Here is a 22,461-nt window from a genome sequence, read left to right on the forward strand (position 1 = left end):
GGGTTAGGAGACCAGTCCCTGGAGGCTTCCTGCATATGTGATGGAGAGCTCATCATCTCAGAAGGGTAATTCACCCCAGGGCACACATCCTTCTAATTTAAGATCTTAGATGCCTGAACTTAGGAAGAAAGATTCTGTGCCAATGGTATTTGATTTCTGAGGACATATGTTCAGTGAGTAAATTTTAAAGACCCTTAGTAATTTGCTAGGCAATGTCTTCTACCATCTCAGCATCTAAAAGGCAGTGTGAGGAGCAGAGACGCAGGCACCATGCATGGCCATGCTGTTCAGTTCACACCAGGGCCTCTATAGTTTTGTGTGCAACAGCCAGCCCTAGCATTCAGAAATGCCTTCTTCAGCTGCATTAAAAAAAAAAAAAAAAAAAAAAAAAATCCCCCATTGTCAGCAGGCTGAACTTTAGTTAAATCAGACTAAATTAGCCTGTTTGTCACCAACTGTTGTAGAACATCTGTCACTTGGAAATAGAGATCCCTGTAGTTTCAGGTGGAAACTTGCAGTTTTGGCTATCTGGTTTGTTCCTGTAATGTGCTGAATGCTGAACTTATGAAAACAGAAATAGGTCTGCATTCAAAGTATGAGTTTCAGAGTGCCACAGTCACAGCAATGCCTGGAAGAAGAGTTTCTGACAGATATGGCCTAGGAGGACAAGGTCAGCAAAAAAACAGACTCAGGGAAAGGTGTTACACTCTGTGGATTTTATAAGAACAAATTTTACGAGCTTTCCAGATGCTCCACATTGGTTATTTTATAAACACCATAAACATTGGCCATTATTAGCATTAATGTATCTTATTAAAATTCCCTGCAAACTTGCTATGAACAGATGGATGATGTTTTTGCTTTATACATGTATATGCCTAACATTGCTAAACATGGAGACTGTGAAATGAGCTTCCCTTTTTCAAAGATTTTCTTGTATTTGAATTGATCTGAGGAATGTTTTTCATGTGTCCTTTTCCTTTGTTTACCCACAGCCCTGTATAGTTGGTTACAATATGTCACTTGCTTTATGAAGAAGAATTTGAAAATACTAGATGTCCAAAATAGGTGTGTGTGGTCTATTAAATTCTGTATAATGGCAAAAAACCCCACTTCTGCTGTTCTGCAGTAGAGATCCAAAAGTCTAGTGCAATGCTGCATCTGTGAGGCCATTTGGCATAAATATTACAGTATTTTTAAAATACCATGTTGCATTCCTCTGTTGTGAACTAGGTCAGATGTCCAACCTTGAGCTGACTACTCTGGGCTTTCTTTGCTGTCAGCAGAGAAAAATAAACATCTCCAGGGAATGAATCATCAGACCAACCTCATGATGCTCTTCCAGTGAAATGGATCATCCCTTGGAGATTCCATTTTTTCCTCTGCTACCCATAGAGGATTCACAGGGGGCCTAGCTCAGAACCAGTTGTCCAACTTTTTACATGCCTTGTTCAGAGCAGAGTAATCCCACTTACTCTGTGTAGTCTTAATACAGAAGGATGTAGTGTAAGGGAAGAACTTGGAGTTAGATAAAAATGCTAGCAGTGTAACAGTGAATGTTATGGGGAGTGAAGAAGAAATACGTTAGGAAAATGGGCTTCGAGTGCACTCACCTGGAACACACACACTCTCTACGTGGGTCTCAGTATAAAATGCTTTCTTACTAATGAGGATTAGTGTGGCCAGAACATTTCAGCTTATGGCCTAACTACTAAAGAAGTACAGGTATTGAAATCCCTGCTACAGATTTCTGCCTGGAGGTACTTAGAAGATTACCAAAAGGATTACCCCCCAAAATTTGGGTCAAATGTTCAGCATGTGAATTAATTACCTGACCAAGATACTTGTGCTAGGATAATCTGTGAAATAAAGTGTATTACTGCTGTCACACCACCAATTTACAGCCCCTGGTTTAAGTTCTACAGGGAGTCTTAGCCTTGTTATGGTGCTTCTTCAGTTATTTAAGGTACAAAGAGAGAAAAATGTCCACATCCTTCTTTTTTATTAAGTCACTTCATTTTTCTAGATTTGAATCTGTGCATAAAATATGGATTGTTTTCCAGGATTTTGATTAGTTCTGTCTTTGCGCTTTGATTTCTTAATTTTTTCACTTTGCTTCTGCAGCAGAGTTACATGTGACTCTGCTCCCTGACTTTCCATGCATCTCTATTTCATTTCCTCCCAAACCACCTTTTCAGCCTAAGGCTTATAGATGTTGATCCTCATGTTTCAGAAAAATGGAAGCCCTAGAGACATCTTCATTGGGCTGTTTTTTAGACTACACCAAAGCTGCAATTCGCTCCTTTGACTTTCTTTGCCACGCACTGTAAACTTTGTCTACCTGTTATTAAGGTTTAAGGCAATTTAGTGCAGTCCTCCTTGACAACATTTTCAGAAGTACCTATAGGTGAATGAAGATCCAAAATCCCATATTAACAACAAAAAAAAAATTTATATCTCAAGAGTGAGACACACAAGGAGGTGGAAGTGTCCCAGTGTACAAGTTGATAGATACGCAGTGTAATGAACAGAAGTGCCCCATGGCTGTGTACTGAGCTGCTTATGATACTCAACTTATTTGGTCTTTTCTGTCAATTTTATTAATGGATGACTTTTCACGGGACTTAGGCACCAGGTCCTCATCAGGGTCTATGAATCAGCCTCTCATATGCCTGTGGAGGAACAGTGGGAAAGTGGTTTTTATCATGGAGCCCCTAGCCAGATTACTTCCTTGTCATGTGGTGGCCTTCACTTTCATTCTCCCCTTGACCTTCAGGAAATTTCAGCACCTAGTTATCAGGCTGCTCTTTTGGAAATATATGTTTAAATACCCTGGATGCCAGTGAAGGAACTGAACTTAAACTTCCTTCCTTCCAAGAGTGCATTAAATGGTGAGGTCCAGTGCTCTGAAAGGTGTCATTGACCTTCCTTAGGGTATTTGACAGATGGCTTTTAGGCACCTGATCCGTAACGATGCCAGCTGGAGGGAGATGCCTCCCTGCCTCCTGTAACACTGCACCGAACAGAGAGAACAGCTGCATCTGTGGCACATCCCCATCCAGTCTAGCAGCTAGTTAAGGCAGCGGACTTATATGTTTTCCCAAACATGAAGCCCTTACCCTGTACTTTGTAGGACGCCTGAGCTTTTAACTCACCACAGCTGATTACAGATAATCACCAAGGTCTTAGAACTTCTGTAAAAGGCCTGAGTGTCAAAACGCAGGTCTGGCGGTGTGAATAGACACATGATTCATAACTACAGAGCAAGCTGGAGTATAAACCTACAGAGTCATTTATTCCAGTGTAACTAATCACAGATGTGTCCTTACCTCCTGGTGGATGTGAGGTTGCTGGAAAGGGAAGCCAGTTCCCAGTGACCCTGGGATCCCTTTCTGCATTAGCTGGCATCAGGGAGAAGAGATATGCTGCAGGTTCTCACCCCACCTTGGCAAGCAGTAATTACCTCATTGACTCTCAGTAAGCAATTTTTGAAAAGAGAACGTAGACCCCCTAAATTTCTTAGACATGTTTAAAGGTTCCCATCCTGAATTTCATTCACAATGCTTAAGTGACAACCCCACTGCTGGCACTAGTCAAGCCAATGGCAATGCAGTGTAGCAATAATCCCCAGCTCTCAGTATTCAGGGCCAGTATACACCAGTAGGTCATCCAGGTATTTCCAGGGGACATTGTGGATGAGCTACATACTGACACCTTTTTTTAATCCCATTTCAGCTATTAAGTATCATGACATCATAAAAAGTAGCAGTAAAAGCAAAAATGTTACAAAGTTTAGTGCTATTTATAAGCGACAGGATGCAATCTGCAGTACTGCCAGAGTATTTGTAAATTGTAAAATAGATTTTTCCACTAGCTAAAAAGAAAATGTTGGGATCTTTTTCTTGGTGCAGTTCTAATTGTGGTTAGGGACCAAAACATTGTCAGTTTTGGCCACTTAGGAAGGTTTAAAATACAAGGATTCATATCTGTGGATAAAAGTGACATTAATTCTTTCAAAGAAGGAAAAAGACAGCATCTGAGTGAGTCTCTACTTTACCCGGACAATAAGCTGACTTCTGAGAAGGGCAAAAAATGCACTGCATTTTTCATTATGTCACTGGTCTACCTTTGCCACAAAAGCCATGGTGGTGGCAGAGGAAAAGCTGTATGTATGTGAGTGCTTTCGCAGGTTCACAAGGAGCTGTGATCAGGGCGATATGCTATGGTGCTCTGAATCTAACAGCTCCCGTGTAGGCGCGCTATGGCACTATGCTGATATGGGAGAGCAGGGAAGCAGAGAGGCATCCAGAGTGGCTGGAGTATTAGTCACCATCTAAAGCAAGTACACAGCATCATAGCGTCATCAGCCAGAATTTTATGACAAGTCTACCTGACATTGCCTGCTTTGATTTGTGGGAAATGATCGCAAGATCTGAACTACACAGTCCAGTTCCAGTCATCGTGTAGAAATTCTTCCCATCTTGTTACCAAGAGAGACTAATTTTCACTCCACGGCTTCATATACAGGGGGGCTGCCACTTCTTTCTGCTGCCAGTAAGCTTGTTTGTTTCCCTGTGCTCTTGCATTGCATGTAAAGGTGTACATGAAAGTAAAAACAAAGAGATACTCATCTTTCAAGAAGCCCTGAAGTGAAAGAAACCTGGAATTATGAGACTATGCAATTATGAGACTATGCAGTTTACTTGCTTAGATTATTGCTAAGCATCCTTAGGCCTTTTATTTGTGACACAACTGGATACAACTTTGAGCTGGTTCAGTAGGGCTGTTCAGTAAGAAGAATCAAAAGTTTGGGGAGAAGACTCTGTGTCGTGTCCCCCCGCTCGGGAAGGTCAGGATTGTCACCTTGAGTTTTCTCTCCCTTCCTACTGAATGACTTTAGTGGTATATTAGAGTACTCTGACTTTTTTTTTTTCAAATAGCTGGTAGGTATCTGATGTAAATTTCCCTCCACACTCCCACACCCCCCCCTCCAATAAATTGAAGCTAAATAATTCTGAAGGGAAATGCATTCTTAACAGACTGAATAAAATTCTCCTCTCTTCAGGTTTATTCATTTTCATTCTCTGATGTCTCTGGATATGATTTAATCTGTTTAACATTATCAGTGCCTTCACAGATAGAATCTGAAGTTTTAATATAAAAAAAAAAAAAATGAAGAAAAATGTTTAAAATCCTTTCTGAGCTTTCTTCAAAAAAGGATTGGGATCAGTTTTGTTTTTCGCATTACAGGTTTACTTCAAAAGTTGCTCTCTTACTTTAGAAAAAGGTAGAATTTAGATTGGTATGATGGTGATTTTAGTAATCACCATCTTATCTGATTTGCTTTAAATGCCATACTGCAGTCTTTTTTCCCAGTAATCCTACCACTTTTTAGTATATTTTCTTAGTACTAAAAATGAAGCCAGTTTCATTATGGATATTGAAAGCATGCCGGTTAAAATTCTCTTAACAGTCAGAGTTTTTATATACATTCATGCTTTCTGAGTATTCTTTCAATTGCTTTGCATTAATAACAACTTTTAAAAGGATTTTCCTGTTCTTTAACTGTCTGGTCTTACACTCTTTCTTTCATTTGCCAGTGACTAATTCAAAAATATGAGCTTACTTTATGTGCAATTTTTAGGTCATCATTAAGCTCTTTGTGAAAGAGATTGAGTCATATAATGTGTTTTTACAGTGCAGCCCAGATCTCAGTTGGTGTCATAGAATGGCACTATAATACAAATAAAAACATTAATCATTCATGTCATTAGTTGCCACTATTACTTTCTACCTTGATGTATTTCTAAAAAAAAAAAAAAAAAAAAAAAATTAAATACAAAATAACCTCCACAATCCATCCAGTCCCTTTTGATTAGCTCATTTAGTCAGTGTGCTCTTCGCTTGCTTCTGTACTGATAATTTGTCCAGTAAAGCTCAGCTGGGTATTTCTATTCTTTTTTAATTGTTCTCCCATTTTCCATCTCATGTACACATGTTCTCAAAAGCATTTCTATCTAGGATGCTGCGGCAGTGACAGAGAATAGAGATGAAAGACTCCATTCCTATTTCACCTTCCATTCTTACAATTCCTCTCCACTTTCTGGCAGTATAACCCTTTGTGGTTGCAACCTGTAGTGTTTCAGTTTATTCCTTTGTGTTGCATTTTCTTTGAATGTCTTCATTCCTTCCATTGTCTGTAGCCTTCACTCTACCTAAAGCCAAGAGGAATCTTGGTATTGCATGGCCAGAATTTCAACAGAAGCTCTTCTCTTGTTATTTTTAACACCACTTTTTTTTTTTTTTTTTATTATTATTATTATTAAGTAGGTCATTAAATATGCATGGTGTTATATAGTAAAATAAAAGCACTGCCTCCCAAGAGATTTCAGTGTAAGGCCCCACTTTGACAACTCATGCCACTTGCCAGGATCCTGCAGGATCTCCTAGATGATGAAACAAGGTTCAAAGCAAAGAAGCATGTGCTTGAATTACATGGAAATCTGTGCTCGGTTTTGAGCTGTCTTGCTGAGCAGGGATTGAGGTAAGGGCCCGATGCTTCACAGAATGCAGTGGTAAATGTTGTATGGAAATGAACAATAAGGGATGAGAGTAAGACATTGGAGCAAGGAAGGAAAGATGAAGGTTTCACCCAAAAGGCTTTCTGAGTTGGCTGGGCATATCATGTGGCCTGCACATCTAAAACTGTTCAGGCTGCTTATAAGTGAATGAATAAACCTTATAAATGTGAATGTGAATATGAATACAAATATGAATAACGTTATGCAACTGTGACTTGTTGAAATATTTACTCTCTTCAATAGGCACTAGTCTTGCTTCATGTCAGGTCACTGGATTTGTCCCAAATGGTGTAGATCATGATGATGACAGAGATGTAATAGGGGCAGGAAAAGAGTTTTGGAAAGGAGTAGGCTATTGGGGAGGGAAAGATAGACACACACAGAACAAGGGAACAAAAATGCAGAAGGAAAATGAGACTGGAGGCAGTAAACAAGGAGAGAAGAGGGCAAGTCATGGCAGGCGAAGGAATACAAGGTATGGCAATGCAGAAGTAAATGTCCCCACATAAGATATCTGAGATGATTTTTTGTTTTGATCGCCAGTAGAGACTATGGCTGTTGAAGCCTCCTCATCCACCTTTCTATTCTTTTTCTTCAGCAAAAGAAACCATATTATGCTCTAAACACACATACCCCTCCTGATCTCCTAGGAACACTCTAATCTGCAAGATCCCTGAACAATTATTACTTAGAGAGAGTCCCTTCAGTTAATGGGACCTGCTGGAGTTCAGTCACATTTACAACGTTCCTTCATTTCAAAGTTCCCATGGGGTTCTTTTTTTGGACAGGCTTACCAAAAATAGTTGTTCCTACTTTTGCTATTTTTAAATATGAGAACTGAAAAAAAAGTCTGCCTAACCATAAATAACAATGAGAACAGCTAATTAAATGCAGTGAGTTGGGGATGGCTTATAATCTTGTCAAGCTGATGAATAAAGTAGTATTCACTTAGTCTTCCTTTGAGATAGTGGTGCGGGGTGGGGGTTGTGTAGAGTTTTTGTTGTTGTTTTTTTCTGGATGTCAACACAAGGTCTATAAAGTCAGTTCTGTAATATAAGATGGTGGCATTAAAAGAGCAGGTACTGTACATTTGTACCTGCCCTACTGTGTTGTGCTGGCCTGATGTCAGCTTCCTGTTTGTTGAGAAATGACATGGAGGTGAAGTGGTCTTGTTGAGTCCAAGTGATTTATCACATGGCACAGTGCCAGCACTTGCTGTTACACCAAGCTGTCAGTTTCTTTGTTGTAAATTAAACCACGTTTCGCAACCTAAAAGTTTTTCAAAGCTTATTTTGTAGACAGATTTTCTAGCAATACCTTGCAGGGCAAACTGGGCTCTCTTTAATCAGAGTGTAATTCTATTTCAAAGTTTACAAGGAGTGTTCTTCCATTTCTAGAACTCTTAATTGTTGATATAGATACCTCAGACAAGTTACTGTGCAGGTTTCAGTATAAATCATGAAAATGGGGAGTTTTCAATATCCCCATAATGCTGCTTATTTCACTCTTCCTCACTGTGTTTTTTTGCTGAAAGAAAAAGAAAGGAAAAAAAAACAGCTGCGGACACTGAGGTTCAGTGCTTTTACAAGAACAGGAATTATAATTTGTGCTGTGGTATAAGTATTTTTTGTTTTGTTCTTCATCTATGTGGAAGAATCTGGTTATTTTGTTATGAACAGATACTTCTTCCTGTGTCATTCAGGTGTAGACCACTGAGATTCACTCAGCCTCTTAATAACACACACAAGCGTGTTGACTTGGACTAATCTGAGTCAAATGGAAAAGGAAAGGGGATCAACACTCAACTGTGGCCCACCTCCTCCTGGTCCCAAACATTGTAGGTCTAGTCAAAGAGAAATATAGAAATAATATAGTGTAATTTAGGGAGAAGACGCTTAGACTTGTTTCTCGTTCTGTCTAGTATTCAGGGAGGTGAGAGGGTAGACAGAAGAGGAGAACATCCTTGTTCCTGTGGTAAGCCTTGTAATGGATTTCTTCAACACTGAGACCTCTGCACTGGGATGAGAGCAGAAAAAGCAAGACTGCTAGCAGAAGACAACCCCACCGACTCCATCGGTAGGACTAAATTAAGCTGAGCCAGGGCAGGCTTGTCCATACTGTTCAGCTGTGAGAAAGTGTTGCTTTAGGCCAGCTAGTGTTTTCCTACACAATGTGGATACAGTTCAGAGTTTGGTGCAGGCCAGTTTTCCCTGAGAAGCATCTTTTGAGGGAGAGAAAAAGGTTGCAGCTTCAGGGACACTCAGCACGTTCACTAGTTGGTTTCAGGGAATGAGAATGATCCCTGGCTGGTTTTGATCACTAGTACAGATGTAGTTGTTGGCAGTAGGGCAAGCTGAGAAATGGCAGCCCTGCAAGCTGACTTCTCACGCAGCAAAATGATCTGGGAGATAAATCATTGGAGGCACTGTTGTCTTGGTCTGTCCAAAAAGGTGGAATTTTGGGATATAAGAGAGAAGTCCTGTGTTTTTGCTCCTTTATCATTCTATGTCTTAAGACTATGTCTTAAGGAACCTGTAGCCACCCAGACTGCAAACAGACCAAACAGTAGCCTCCTCTTCTCTGCTGGAGTTGCAGCCGTGATTCACCTTCTTTTTTGGTACCCGTGGATTTCTTTTGATTAGAAAAACAAAACAACAAAACAAAACAAAACAAAAACCAACCCAAAGCCCAAGCACAAAACCTCACAAAAACAAAACCAAAAAATAACAAGAATGCAATTTATTTGTGACAGATGAGTCATTTTGCATAGCTGTCAAAATCTGTCTTCATTATGCAAATCTGTACTGGTATGTGCTTACATATCCAACTGATGAGCAGCAGTATACTTCACTTTAGGACCCATTCCTTGCATTATCTGCAGTCTTCTCCATGGGGGTTATTTCCAACTTTTATGTTATCCTCCTCTGCCAGTCAATGGCAATCACATCTGTTTCTCTCTCCGTGGCCTATTCATTGGTTAACAGGGAGGGGCTGCAGGTTTTCAGCTGTAAATGTGTGAAAAGCAAATTCTGTTCTGAAAGTAAATAGCATCATAACCAAAAGACTCAGCGCTTGGCCTGGATTAATTAAAATATATATATATATATGTTTCTTTCATTACTCTGCAATCTGTCTACTGTTTCTCTTATTGATGTCACATGTCATTTGCCTACGTGCAATTTTAGCCTTGGACTTAATGGTAAGTTCTGTTCAGTACATCACCAAATTCCTTTCAGGACTGTTGCCAAAAATATTCTTTTTCCTGTCCAAAACTGACCTGAAGGCTCTAATTCATTCGATTACAGCATCTAGCCTTGACTACTGTAATTCCTTGGTTTGCTGGGCTTGGAGCCAAGTCGCTTGGCAGACTCCAGCTTAGTCAGAATTCAGCAACAAGGTTTCTGACCCAAACCACGCCAACTCTATATCCTCCCTGTGCTGCGAATCTATATTTGAAAAGCATGTTATACATTTACTGTAACAGTTTCCTTTACACTGTAATTTTATGGGTGGAATTTTTCTTTTACCCTGCAAGTCAACTGTCGCACTCTTACAGAATTTTTCTGAGCAAAATTGCCATATAGTCTACTCTTGCACTTACAGTAATTTAGTGCAAAGCCCTTTTCATCTAGTATCCCTAATTGGTGGAATTTGGAGTGACATTATACATGAAATCTGGTTATTTTGTCTGCCAGCAAAGACTTTTGTTTTTATTTTAACACACTGAGTTTCAGTTTCTATTTTGTTTATTTTCTTATTGTAAGGCATTATAAAACATTTGGTTGCCGGTGTTCTTTATTATTACACCCAAGCAATTAAAAATAATCATGTATGCATGGCAGCTGATAGTGTAATAAACAAAGGAAAAACTTCTTGTCTCCTGAACCCATGGAGAAGTTTCAGCCTTTACTCAAACATATATTTAAAATAGACTGCTTGATAAATGCAATGGAGGGTAAAAGTGTTCTCTCTACCTCTTAATCTATAAATGAGGCTATATGTTGTTTCTCATTTATTCCTGTTCTTCTCTGGTAGTGTAATTTTCAAATACCCTGTATCAAATACTCTCTTGTCCTGGAGATACTCTAGTTTTTCCTTTAATCCAATCTTGTATGCAAATTCTGCAGGCATCATTTAAGAGATTTTTATTGTTGTTGTTCCTAGTATTTCTGATTGCTTTTCCATTTATATTTGATAACAATACCTTATTCTGGTATTGTGTTTTATGGCAACAGAAACTGAGTTTTAAACTTCCTTTTAATATGCTTACTATGAGCTTGCACCTCTTATAAAGTGTTCTGTAGTTACACTGCATTTGTTAAACATTGACACTTGCATGTCACTCTAGGCTTAGTTGCTTGGGTCTTTTTAGTTATTTATAACTCAGCAGAGAAACAATTAGATAATAATCCTTTGTCTGAAACATGCAACATAAATCACCAGCGGCAGAATAAGTTGTTAGAAAAGATGCAATTACTTACATCCTGTAAATTACATTGATAGGAAAAACAGTGATGTGGTATGGACCTTTCCAGAACAATGCTTTTTTTAAAATCCTAATTTAGTAGAGAAACAGCTTTGCATATGGTCAATGAAAAGTTAATATAGCATAGAATTTGCCAACAGATGTTTGATAATTAAAATTTCATGTTACTTAATAATTCTACTTACAGCAACAGTTGACGGTACAGCGCATCTTGGAGTTCAAGATGACTTAGAGAGCTAGATAAGATCTTTTATTTCATTTTGGAAATTTCTTTCTGGAGGTCAGGAAGTAGTCTGAAAACCACGATCAGCAGCATGACTGGGAACAACAGTTTCACTCAGATTCTGCAGATACCAGCCCAAAATCTGGAGCCTCTCTTCGGCCAAATCTTATCCAGACATGGAAGAAAAATGAGTTAACTGGAGGGTTTCTCAGATAATATAAACTCTCCTGGCTTTCCCTTAGCGACGAATCTACCATCCTTACAGGCTGTGTGCTGATGGATCACTTACCCACACAAATTTGATCCTGATCAGGAGTGGGTACATTATGTCTTGTCTCCCAGTTACCCAGAGCACAGGAGTTATATCAGCTTTAGGCTTCCAGGGTGTCTGTGAGAGAACAAAAGAATCTTGATGCAACATGAATTAACCTATGAACAAATGTGAAATGGCAGAACAGGTTTATATTGGATTGCCATCTCCTAACATGTGAATACAGGATTTTGATGCAGTACAAAAAGATGTGAAGCCCCTTTTCTGTGGACTTGGCTGCTCTTTAGCTCTAATGTAATGCTTGGAGACCTTTTAGGTGGGGTATTACCTGTGGGTGTCTGTAACGCTTCATAGCCTAGATTGCTGTGCATATTGAAATTTCTGTACGTACATTGACACTTTCTTTGAATACAGAGTAGTGGGTTGTTGTTGTTTTGGTATGTACTAATTCTATATTCTCCTCTACATTTCCCTTTTTTTTTTTTTTATCATCTCTAGCTGCCTAGTGCATAAAGTTTCTTTAACTGCCTTGATTTTTAGCATCTAGTACTCACAGTATCTTACCTCCTTTAGTTTCTGTAACTCCTGAAAGTTAGGTAAGTGAATGAGAACCTTTTCCTGCTCACTTCGCCTACTGCAGTTATGCAACAAAAACTCTTTGGCATCTTCCTAGCCTGTGCTTCTATTGAGGAGTGTTTCTGAAATGATCAGATAATGACTTTTGATAAATCTTAACACCTGTTCACAGAATGGAAATTGAACACTTTAAAGTTCAAATGTTTTTCAAAATTCAGATGATCTTATTAATACCTATTAGTGCAAAATGGCAAAACAGCTCTTCCTCATATCTTTGTGAATCTTTTCTACTTGAATTTCCACTTGCAAACTAAAACCAGATTGTTAATTAAGCAAGATTTTCTGAGCACCTGGGTCATCAACACAACGATAGTAATTAAATTCTAGCCTCAGTTTCTATACACATAATAATAGAGTGCTTTAGCATTTTCATTCTTTTCAAATTAATTGAATAAATATACACAGCATAACTTCCTCAATACATCCACCCTTCACTCCAAGAAACTTCTAATAGGCTGAAATTATCACATCTGCTATTAAAACTTGGATGGATCACAAATGGATCAGATCATCCCAGTAGTTTTGAGGCACCTTCTTTAGTATAAACTATTTATAAGTATTATTTTTAAGACTACATTTATTTTCTATGGCTTTAACCATAAGTTAACCATAGGTTAATTAACCAGCCCTGATCATTGCAAAGAAAAACTTCCATATGTAATTCAAAATATTGTAATATTCCTGAATCTGAGTGGTAAAAAAAGAGAATGGAAGAAATGTGTTCCTCTTCAAATGGGTGAGGTTAACTTTCAGATCTAGAGGTGAAAGGTACATAACTGACTTACTAGGTGAGCTCACCATTTTAGGAAAAAATAGGTTGTTATGTATAGTAGGATCCTCTACAACTGTGACTTGAGTGGAGGAGAGCAGCCATTGATTAACTCAGTGAGAGACCAGAGAAGAGGGCATTACAGGACTCGTGCCACCATTTCTCAGTGAAAGAGAGGTGACAGACGTGCTGCAAGCTGCAGCTTTACAAAACTGTGGACATTGGTTTAACCCAGGAATCTAAAGAGATAAATAGCCAAGAACCTTGTCAAAGAGTTGAAGCGTTTTTCAGTTTGACTTCATAGGTCAGCACAGCTGCCCACTCAGAAGCACAGCCCAAGTCATTTTTAGAAAATCTGGATTTCTTTGTGGTCTTTCAGTTAACTGTGTTGGGATCATGGTAACTTACATCCTGGCCAAGCCATTTTTAGGCAAGTCACTGTTGTGGAAGGACAATGTTGCTTGTAACTGATGCGAAGAGAAAGAAGAATGTTGGGAGAAAAGGTTCTGAGTTAGGATGAACAAGTAGCTAAAAGGGATCCTAGATACTTGTCCTAGATAATTGAACTTAATATTGATGTCTGGCTTCAGAACATATTCATTAGAGCTGAATGAGGGAAGCCCATTTCACATCTCTTCTTCATCTTATATGCACAAAAATGCAACATGTATATAAACATATATAGGCCATGGACACAGGACAGAATGATCTACCACAGGTGAGCCCATTTATATTAAATAAAAGTGAAGCAGCAGCTGCAGCTACAGAATGCAACATTCATGTACGGTTTAGCCCTTCCTGTCTGCTGACAAATCCCCGCTATCGGATAGTCACCCTTCAAAGCAAAGCCTGCTTGTCTTTCACGCTTTCATTTGCACAGCCTGCTCATCTGTACGCGGCTGCCGCAGGGGAACGTGTGTCAGGTTTATGCCTCGAGTGTCATTTCTGTGGTCACACACCCATAGCCAGACACGCAAAGGCACGTGGCTGCACAGAGAATTGTAGCAGACATCACGGGGAGGCCGCTGCATGTGTGGTTTTTTGGTACATAGTTATAAGTTGTGTAGACTAAAGTTATGGAGACAGACTTGAAAGGAGGCATCTCCAACATTGATAAAATGTAAGTACAGAAGACACATCATTGGATGGATATTGATGATGTTGTTTCAGTAATGACATCATCCATAGACTCCTAGTGTCTTTGCTTTGCTTCTCTATAGTGATCACAACATAAATTGCTTGTCTTGTTTGACTTCCTTGTTCACCAAAGTTGAGCAGATTGTCGCCGTTTTCAACGCTTCTACCAGACAAAAAGCTTGGGACCATTTCTCGAAAGCTCAGCGAAAGAACATAGACATTTGGCGAAAGCATTCTGAGGTTGGTGATTTTATTATTACTTTCTATCCATCATCTCACAGCTGGATTGGCACAGAACGAGTGTGATTGTAGCTGGACATAGTGTATTCAGCAGTATTTACGGCTACCGTTTTAGCTGTTAATGAACTGGCCGTTATACAGTCTCATCTACAGTATGAATTGCTCCCATTGCTCTCATTATGATAATAGTCATTAAATAGCACTAAGACAGAGAGCAATGTGTTTTTATTTTTCATGCAAAATTTGGGAAGTCATTGGAGGATTATGTTTACTATCTAAAATAATGAACCGAAGTAGTGAAATTAGGAACAATATTTTCAACTAAGGATAGAATTAAGAATTATTTCTGAAAAAATATCTATTTATGAGTCACCATGATCTGTTTTTAAAAGAAGTAGTGTGTAGCACAGATTTTTTTTTTTTTCTTGTTGTGCCATCATATGGTCATTGTAAGATGACTTTGCCTGAAAATAAAATAGAGAATTTCTTTTCTAAATAATGACTTAAGCTTATTAAGTCCAGAATTATTACATACTCCTTCCCATTTGTTTGATGTTTTATCTTTAAAAAAGTAGATACATCACTTGTATTGATTCTAACTATTATGCTTGCAAAAAAAAACAGTATAAATGTAATCATACTACCACACAGAGTTAGCAATGTGGGACCATGCATGTGTGACTGTCATAAGCATGAGCAGGGGAAATGGGATTCTAACTCCCCTTGCTATGAGTGGCAGCAAAGGAAGTGCTAGACCTCATCCTGTGTTTTGGTCATCCAGCTTTCGTTTTTAATTCAGTATATACGCTATGAGCCTGTATTTTAAAAAGTAAGTACCGCTGTCTTTGTTTTATTTCTTTCCTCTTTCTTTTTTTTTTTTTTTTTTTTAATATAAGCAACTTACATACACTTGGTTTACCTTCATGTAGTTCAGTACGTTGATTGTTACTATCACAGTCCTCTAAATGATTTTTCTCTGTCTCAGAATAAAAACTTTAGAAGGTAAGGTGCACTTATTTAATTATTTTATAGTACACTTGTAAAATAAGTGTTGTACACTTAGTTTGAGAAACACGAAAGTGCTGTGATATAAATCATTTGGATAACATTTTAAGTGCCCATTAACTAATGCTAAATTACAGTTGAATACCAATGGCACTAAATGTAACATCCACATGAATACCAAATGAATTCTTTATTATCAGTGCTATTATGGTGAATACCAAATGCCTTCACAATAATGGGACACTTAAAATGTTAGCATAATTTATTGGTGCAAACTGTATTTTGCATTTTGTTCACAAATATTTCATATAAGTAGTGGATAAAGCCTTGTTCAGTTGGAAGTTGGGAAGTTCGGGATTGATATTTGTCTTTTAGAGAAGTATGAAAATGTGATTTGCTAGTAGGTTATTTCAATTATATTAAGACTGTCCCTTCTTTAACTTTCTGTAAAGGGATGTGGTGTGTCATTCATTTGCTGGCTTCTAAATCTCTAGTAAACTGAAATGTGTAAGAGTTGAACTTATTGGAAATGTTAATTCAGTACTCATTTTTTCAAATATTATTGACTTTTGGTTTTTTTTGAAGACAACAAAAAGAATTCAAAACCACATGAAGGCTCTTGCTAAACTAATATATTTTAGAAATATCTGTTTTTCAGATGTGAATCATGATAGAGGTGTACCAAAAGGCATCTTTGATTTAAATTATATTTTCTAACCATGACGTTATCTGCTGATTTGTTTAATTATGTGGTCACCTTCCCTTTTTTTCTGAATTTAGTAAGGCTTTGCTAGAAACACAAACCCAAAGCAAACACTTATACACATAGATATTCTCTATGGAAGATTATTGTCTTTCCTGATAATGTAGACATTGATGCATCAAGGACATTTATCCCCTAAAGAGGGAGTAAATGTAAGCAGATACCTGCTCATATATACAGTATACTTCCCCAGGAACAAGTGCAGGTGGCCTTTTCCATAAGGAATTAAGAAATGACTTGCTGATTTCTTCCAGAAGTGCCTCTGATTGCACAAGACACTGGTTGACAATTTACCTTTTTAATATTTTCTTTTTTAATTTGAAATTGTTCTCATGTTAAAAAACCACTAATTAGCCTCCTTGCCTTTACTGAGATTAATGGACACATATATATTTATGAGAATATTTGAGATCTGTCGATGAACCAAGGGTACAGCTCAAGGGAAATGCCTTCCCTTTTTTCACGCAGTCCCTCTTTGACAGATTATTGTTAATTGCGCAGAGCAGTGGTCGGACTCCTCAATGCTGTCTCCTCCTTCCACGCGACTCTTCCTTGTTTCAAAGATTTCAAACCACCTCTTTGGGAATTAAACTCTTTGTTGGCAGAAAAATTAGCTGTCTGCGGGCTGAAAAGGCCTACACTAATCACGGTGCAGCATCCCCGTGTTACACCTGACAGGATTATTAGGACAAAATAGAGTCCTCTCAATCTTCTCAGCGCTGCCATTAAAAAGCCAGCCGCTACACCCACACCGGCTTTTCTACCCAGAACAAAGACCGTCTAGACTCGCACAAAAAAAACGCCTGCCTGCTGATCATTTACCTAGTGACATGTGCAGGGCGTCCCTGCCTGCCTGCCCTTGTGGCGGTCACCCAGAAACCGGGCTGTCCGCGCCGGCACTCGTTTTGGATCGAAATGCAAAGATTTTCAGGACAGCATTATGGGGCTGGATCTTTTAAATCCAAGATGATCTGGGCGTAGGGACAGAGGGTTGGCCAGCATTAGGCGCCTGCAATACAGAGTGCTCCATCTGCACTGGCTGCTCTGGGCTACCTTTACCGTCACCAGAGAGAACAGGTCACTTTTAGGGTGTAGTTAATATGACTTTGTTGAATGGAGACATCTACGCTTGGTCGGATGAATCCTACTCCAAGTGTCAGAGAGAAGCAAGAATTATCTATACCTTAAGCTGGCTGACAAACCCTTTATCAGTCTGCTTTATACACAATTTTAAGCATTAGACCTGCTGTTAAAGTATTCTATGTCTAGAACTGAAGATCATTCGACATGGAGACTTTTTCTCTTGTTTTCCCTGAGTGTTACCTTTGATAAACTCCGTTCTTTCCCAGGAAGAATTCCCTGTACTACTGTTATTATAAATATTCATATACAAATAAATACGATTACAATGATAAATTATGTATAATTAAAATCAGAGCAGTATTAAAAGCAGATACTAAATAATAGATAATGACTTTATCGAAGTTGATACTGACAAAAGGTCATTTTGGGTTTTAGGAGCTCCGAAATGCTCACAGTGAACAGCTCATGGGAATCCGCCGAGAAGAGGAGATGGAAATGTCTGATGATGACAGTGGTGACAATCCCAGTAAAAAGCTGAGAGTAGATGATTCAGGTAAAGCCAAATCCCTCTATAATGTCAACTATATAAAACTGTTGGTTTTTTAAAAGCAAACAAAAACTTATATATGAGAATTGACATATTAGCAGCTGATTATATAAGACAGTATCTTATTTTAAACCCTCATATTAGTTATTTGAATGATGCAAGCTGTCTCTAGGAGGTGTCTGTCACCTGCTGTGATCTATAATGATGAAAATTATCCAGTTCTGCCCTTGTCTGGAAGTATTATGTTTAGTGCACTCTCTGCAGTGTTGCATGGCAGTATTTCATTCTATGGTTGTAACAGTGTCTTATTATGAGACCAGTTAAAGTTATGTTTTGGTCAGTATTCTCTAAGCCTTACCATTCTTTTAAACAAATACATAATAATGTATAAACTCTCCAACAAATACAGTATACCATTTTAACTGTGTGTTCTGGGGAGTTAACTTTCAAGGGTACATATTTCACAATATGGTACTGCATACTGTGTTAATTTGACACTTATTATATGGCTCTCATGAAAGAAAGCACAAGGGTGCATGTAATATGAGTAAAGAAAAGCAACTTTTCCAGCCTTCTACAAATACTCCGCTATCCAGGGTGGACAACAAAAGTTGGCTCATAAGCTGCCTGATTTACTGACTGGTAACATGATCTGGATGGATGTTTTGCTTGATTTCTTGACATTGGCTAATAGAGTTGTGAGTAGCTAACAAGGGTTTGCTTGTTTAGAAACTCATCTTCAGAAATAAAATTTACAGAAGCTGAAGCCAAATCGTGACTGCCAGACAGCAGTGAGCTTTAAGGGAGGTAAAGAAGGAGGGAGTAAAGTGGAAAGAAACTGAGAGTCTGATGATGACGATAATTTTGATCTAGTCCTTTGCACACAGGCACCATATTAACAAATAAAAGCATTTCATCCATTCAGTGGTTTCCAGTCCTTGTATACGAGCACAAAAGTGTGGATACAAGCTTACACAGAGAAGAGCTCTTTGGCTTCTCCTGTGACAAGGTGCTGTGCGAGGTTGAATGACTCCAGAAGTAAAGACCAAAGGAAGGAGTGTCATTCTAGCAAAGAAATTTTTACTGCAACATCTTTCTTGAGGGCACATTTAATATTTCTCCTGGAAGAAAAATACAACAATAAAATCTCTAAAGGGCAGCCTTAATTTTGCTTGGATAATTGTGTGGATTTGAATTTTCTAGACATCATTAGCAGAATGTTTGGAGCTGAGACAGTGGGTCGCTGCAGACAAAGCACTGCTAGCAGTCAGAGATTTTTATGAATATCTAATCATTTTACGTTGACTGTGTCCACTCTTACGGAGGGAAGTCATTAGAATTACCAACAGGAAGGTAGAGCCAGAAATACCCACAGCCTGCAAGCCAGAAGAGGAGTAATGATGTTTTGAATTGTCATACTAATCAATTCAGCTAGGTTTAACATATGCATGCTTAGGGCAGAGCTATGGCTGTCATTCTTTTTGTAACATCACAAATAGCAAAGTGTGTTTAGTTTTCTTCTATAAAAAGGGACGTTTCTATCAAAAGTTTTGATAGCTGAGATTTCTACAGAGTTCCATCCCAAACAACTTCAGTTTATTTGTATTGTTGTATTGTTATAATGTGGGCACTGAGTGCCCTCAGTGATTACAGTAGCAAACACAGTATTGTGTAGCATACTAAATAAAAATTTAGCAATATGAATCCACTTGAGTACTTGTCCATCATTGTCTATTGTACCATTCATGATCCTCTTGATCTTAGTGGAGTTGATCCAGCCTGCTGCATTCATAGAGTCATCCAGTTCTAAAATCAATTTTATAGCTTTCTTCTTCCAACGTTACACTCTCAACTAAATCAAATGCATTTGATTCTTCTGTCATTGACAATAGATGGAACTTGGAGTTAAACCAAAGAAGTTATTGGGTATAAAACATTGATAAATGAAAAGTAAGTGAGAGAAGGACTTTTATTTTTTTCACTTTTATGTACAGAGTAGTGATTCTTCCTTCCTGTTTTTAGCATTTTAAAAAATTACTATTTGTGATAGCCATCTTCTCTTTTTCTCTTTTTCCTTTTTTTCTTTCTTTTTGAGTATGTAATTCCAGAACCACCTCTTTATCTCATTGGAGTGGTTATTTGTATTCACAGTACCTCTGTTCTACAAAGAATGTCTTTTAAAGGATTTTTTGTCACAAAAAAACAATTATGCACAGTAAAAAAAAAAAAAAAAAAAAAAAAACAAAACAAAACCAAAAACATTGGTACTCTCTATTTCTAACCCCTTTTCTTTAAATGATTGTCTAAATGCTTAAGCATGAGAAGGGCCAAATGTGAGTAACACAAAGAAGATACTGTGCCTCTTCAATTCAAGGACAGCATGCACACATAAAGACTTAAAAGTCTAAATCTGAAAGTGGCTGAAGCAATGAGACATGATGAATTGGTTTGGATAGTTTCAGAGTTCTGAACTTCCCATCCTGCCAACCCAATGATTTTCTTGAGGACATTAGTTTTCAGCCTGAACCTGCTCAACAGTGGGAACAAGACTCCTGGGGAGTTACTGTCCGCAAAGCTACGACAAGTGACAGAGGCTCCTCCAGCCTCCAACAACTGTGTCAGGTTTTCTGTTCACTACTTCACCTAGTTAAATCACCCCTGGTACAAGAAGGCTTAATTAATTCAACAATTTAGAATGGGTCCCAAGACCTCTATCTTGGTAAAGTGTAGTTTCAGGAGTCTCCCAGTGCAATTCTTTCTGTTAGTCAAGCCTTTTTCATTCAGAAGCAACTCCACTTCTGTGAGCATCTAGATAGTATGGTGCTGAGTGTGTCACATTTCCTTACAGCTAGACTGGTTAAGAATGAAAACTCACCTCTAGGATACCTGAAGAGAAACTTATTCACCACCCTGAAAAAAAGAGAGTGAATTCCAGCCCCAACTTGTGAAAACACAGCACAACATATCTAAGCCCTGAGGATGTGCAAAAAGACTGCAGTGCCTGAATGCTTATCCCAAATTGCTGGGCTTCATGTTTCAGAGAAACATTACAGTGAGCTGAGGCCCTTGTGCACAATAAGTTCTGAGGATTTGGGGTAGATAATGGAAAAGCAGCTACTAAGAATGGTTTGCATTTTTTCCTCAAGTCATACAAGGTATTTTCATGCAAGAAATCAAGTCATGGTGCATATCAGAACTCTACTAATAGCTGTTTGACTGGGAAGATTTGGGCTAGCTACATGTGACAATGCAGAATAGCTCCAGAGGGACTTTTTACAAAGCACCTCGCTCCATTCTAGGCTCAAATCCTCTTCTTTCATCTGGCAATTGCTTGTCTTCTAGTTGTTTATGATCTTGATTTACTGATATCAGTGATCCGGTGGCAGAGCTGGAATGAGAATTTGGACCTCCAGTCTTCTGAACCAGCCTTCCACCCTCAAGTCCATGTTGCGGGGCTGGGGCACTGCCTCTTGCGTGAAGACCTGCTCCTCCAGGTGTTTTGCAGGTGATTCTCCCCAGGCTCAAATAGTACACTGCTGCATTGTGTGCACACTGAATCTTCGAGGAAAAGGAAGGCATCGCTACCTGCTTGTTCTGTTGGAGAGCATCTCAAACCAGTGGGACAACCCCCTGAAGAGCCCCCAGGGAATCCAGTGAGTTGGCTGAACTATCATACATGCCTAGTTTATAGTAAATCCTCCTGGTTTCACAGACTAAAGGTCATTTGCATTATGGGGAAAACTGGCAAATGGCTGACCTGAGACAGAGTGAATCTCAATTGTGGGTTCAGCTGTTCCTTTAGAATGATTTTTTTTTTTCTTTTTTTTTTCAAAATTCAGCCTTTAAACAGTGATTTTTCTGCAGTGTGGATTTTGCAGTTTGAAATGGACAAGAGGATTGCTAAAGTAAAGCTGAGAGATTGCTAAGAAAAAAATAATGATGATTGGCAACTTAGTTAATACATTTTAAAGTCAAGGTGTAGCTACTGAAGCATTAGCTCAAGGGACAAAAAGGAGATTCAGCGATGGAGTCTAGAGGATATACAAAAATCTTCAGAACAATCAGGATTTACGGATGCTTTGTCTCCCACCTGCTGGCATTGGGAGTAAGGTTCCACATGTAAAAGCCTCCAAAGTAATTTTAAGAATTAGTGAAGTGAAGCTGCGTGTTGTAGAAAAGAGCTGGTTTGTTTTATGCCTAGAAGGCACCTGTAATTTTACTTTAAGGGGAGGTGGGTTAATCTCCTCCTTTTGCAGTTCTTGGTGACGTGCCATTAATTCTAACAACTCCAACTTCAGCAAGAGACTGCGGCTGGCACCACGGAAAAGAAAGTTATGCACAGGGCTTGGACATGGGAAGGATGGTCGCATGATTACAGCTTTTGACTGGTATCCCTGAGCTCTGGGCCAAATCCCCGCTCTGCCACTAATGTCCCCTGCCTGGACTAATCAATGAATTTGTGTTACCTCAGATCCCTACTATCAAATGGAGGCAACGATGATTCCTTTCATTCAGCCACCGCCTGTTCTGCCCACGTGGATGATAAGCACCTTGGTATAGGGCTCTCTCCAGCTCAGCAGGCTTGCAATAACCCACTCATTGGGCCCCTGGAACATTTCACCACCATTGCATTACCTGTGGTGAAGTAACTTAACAACATCTCTGGGACTACATGAAAATAATAAATTGCAAGTTATGTAGGTGCAAGCAAAGTTAGAAC

The 22,461-nt window shown here is 38.8% G+C and overlaps 1 protein-coding gene across 8 annotated transcripts in view; it reads left to right on the plus strand.

The window, feature by feature from the left end:
- ENOX1 (ecto-NOX disulfide-thiol exchanger 1) overlaps positions 1-22,461 on the plus strand; it is a 373,111-nt gene that overhangs the window by 290,231 nt on the left and 60,419 nt on the right. For all 8 annotated transcript variants that reach the window (XM_042806116.1, XM_042806120.1, XM_042806117.1 and 5 more), the window contains 2 exons: positions 14,237-14,343; positions 17,630-17,747. In XM_042806116.1, the coding sequence (XP_042662050.1) occupies positions 14,237-14,343; positions 17,630-17,747 (225 nt within the window). The remainder of the gene's footprint in view (positions 1-14,236; positions 14,344-17,629; positions 17,748-22,461) is intronic.

The sequence above is a fragment of the Tyto alba genome, unplaced genomic scaffold (genome assembly GCF_018691265.1).
Source record: "Tyto alba isolate M040663 unplaced genomic scaffold, T.alba_DEE_v4.0 Super-Scaffold_45, whole genome shotgun sequence".
Taxonomy (NCBI): Eukaryota; Metazoa; Chordata; class Aves; order Strigiformes; family Tytonidae; genus Tyto; species Tyto alba.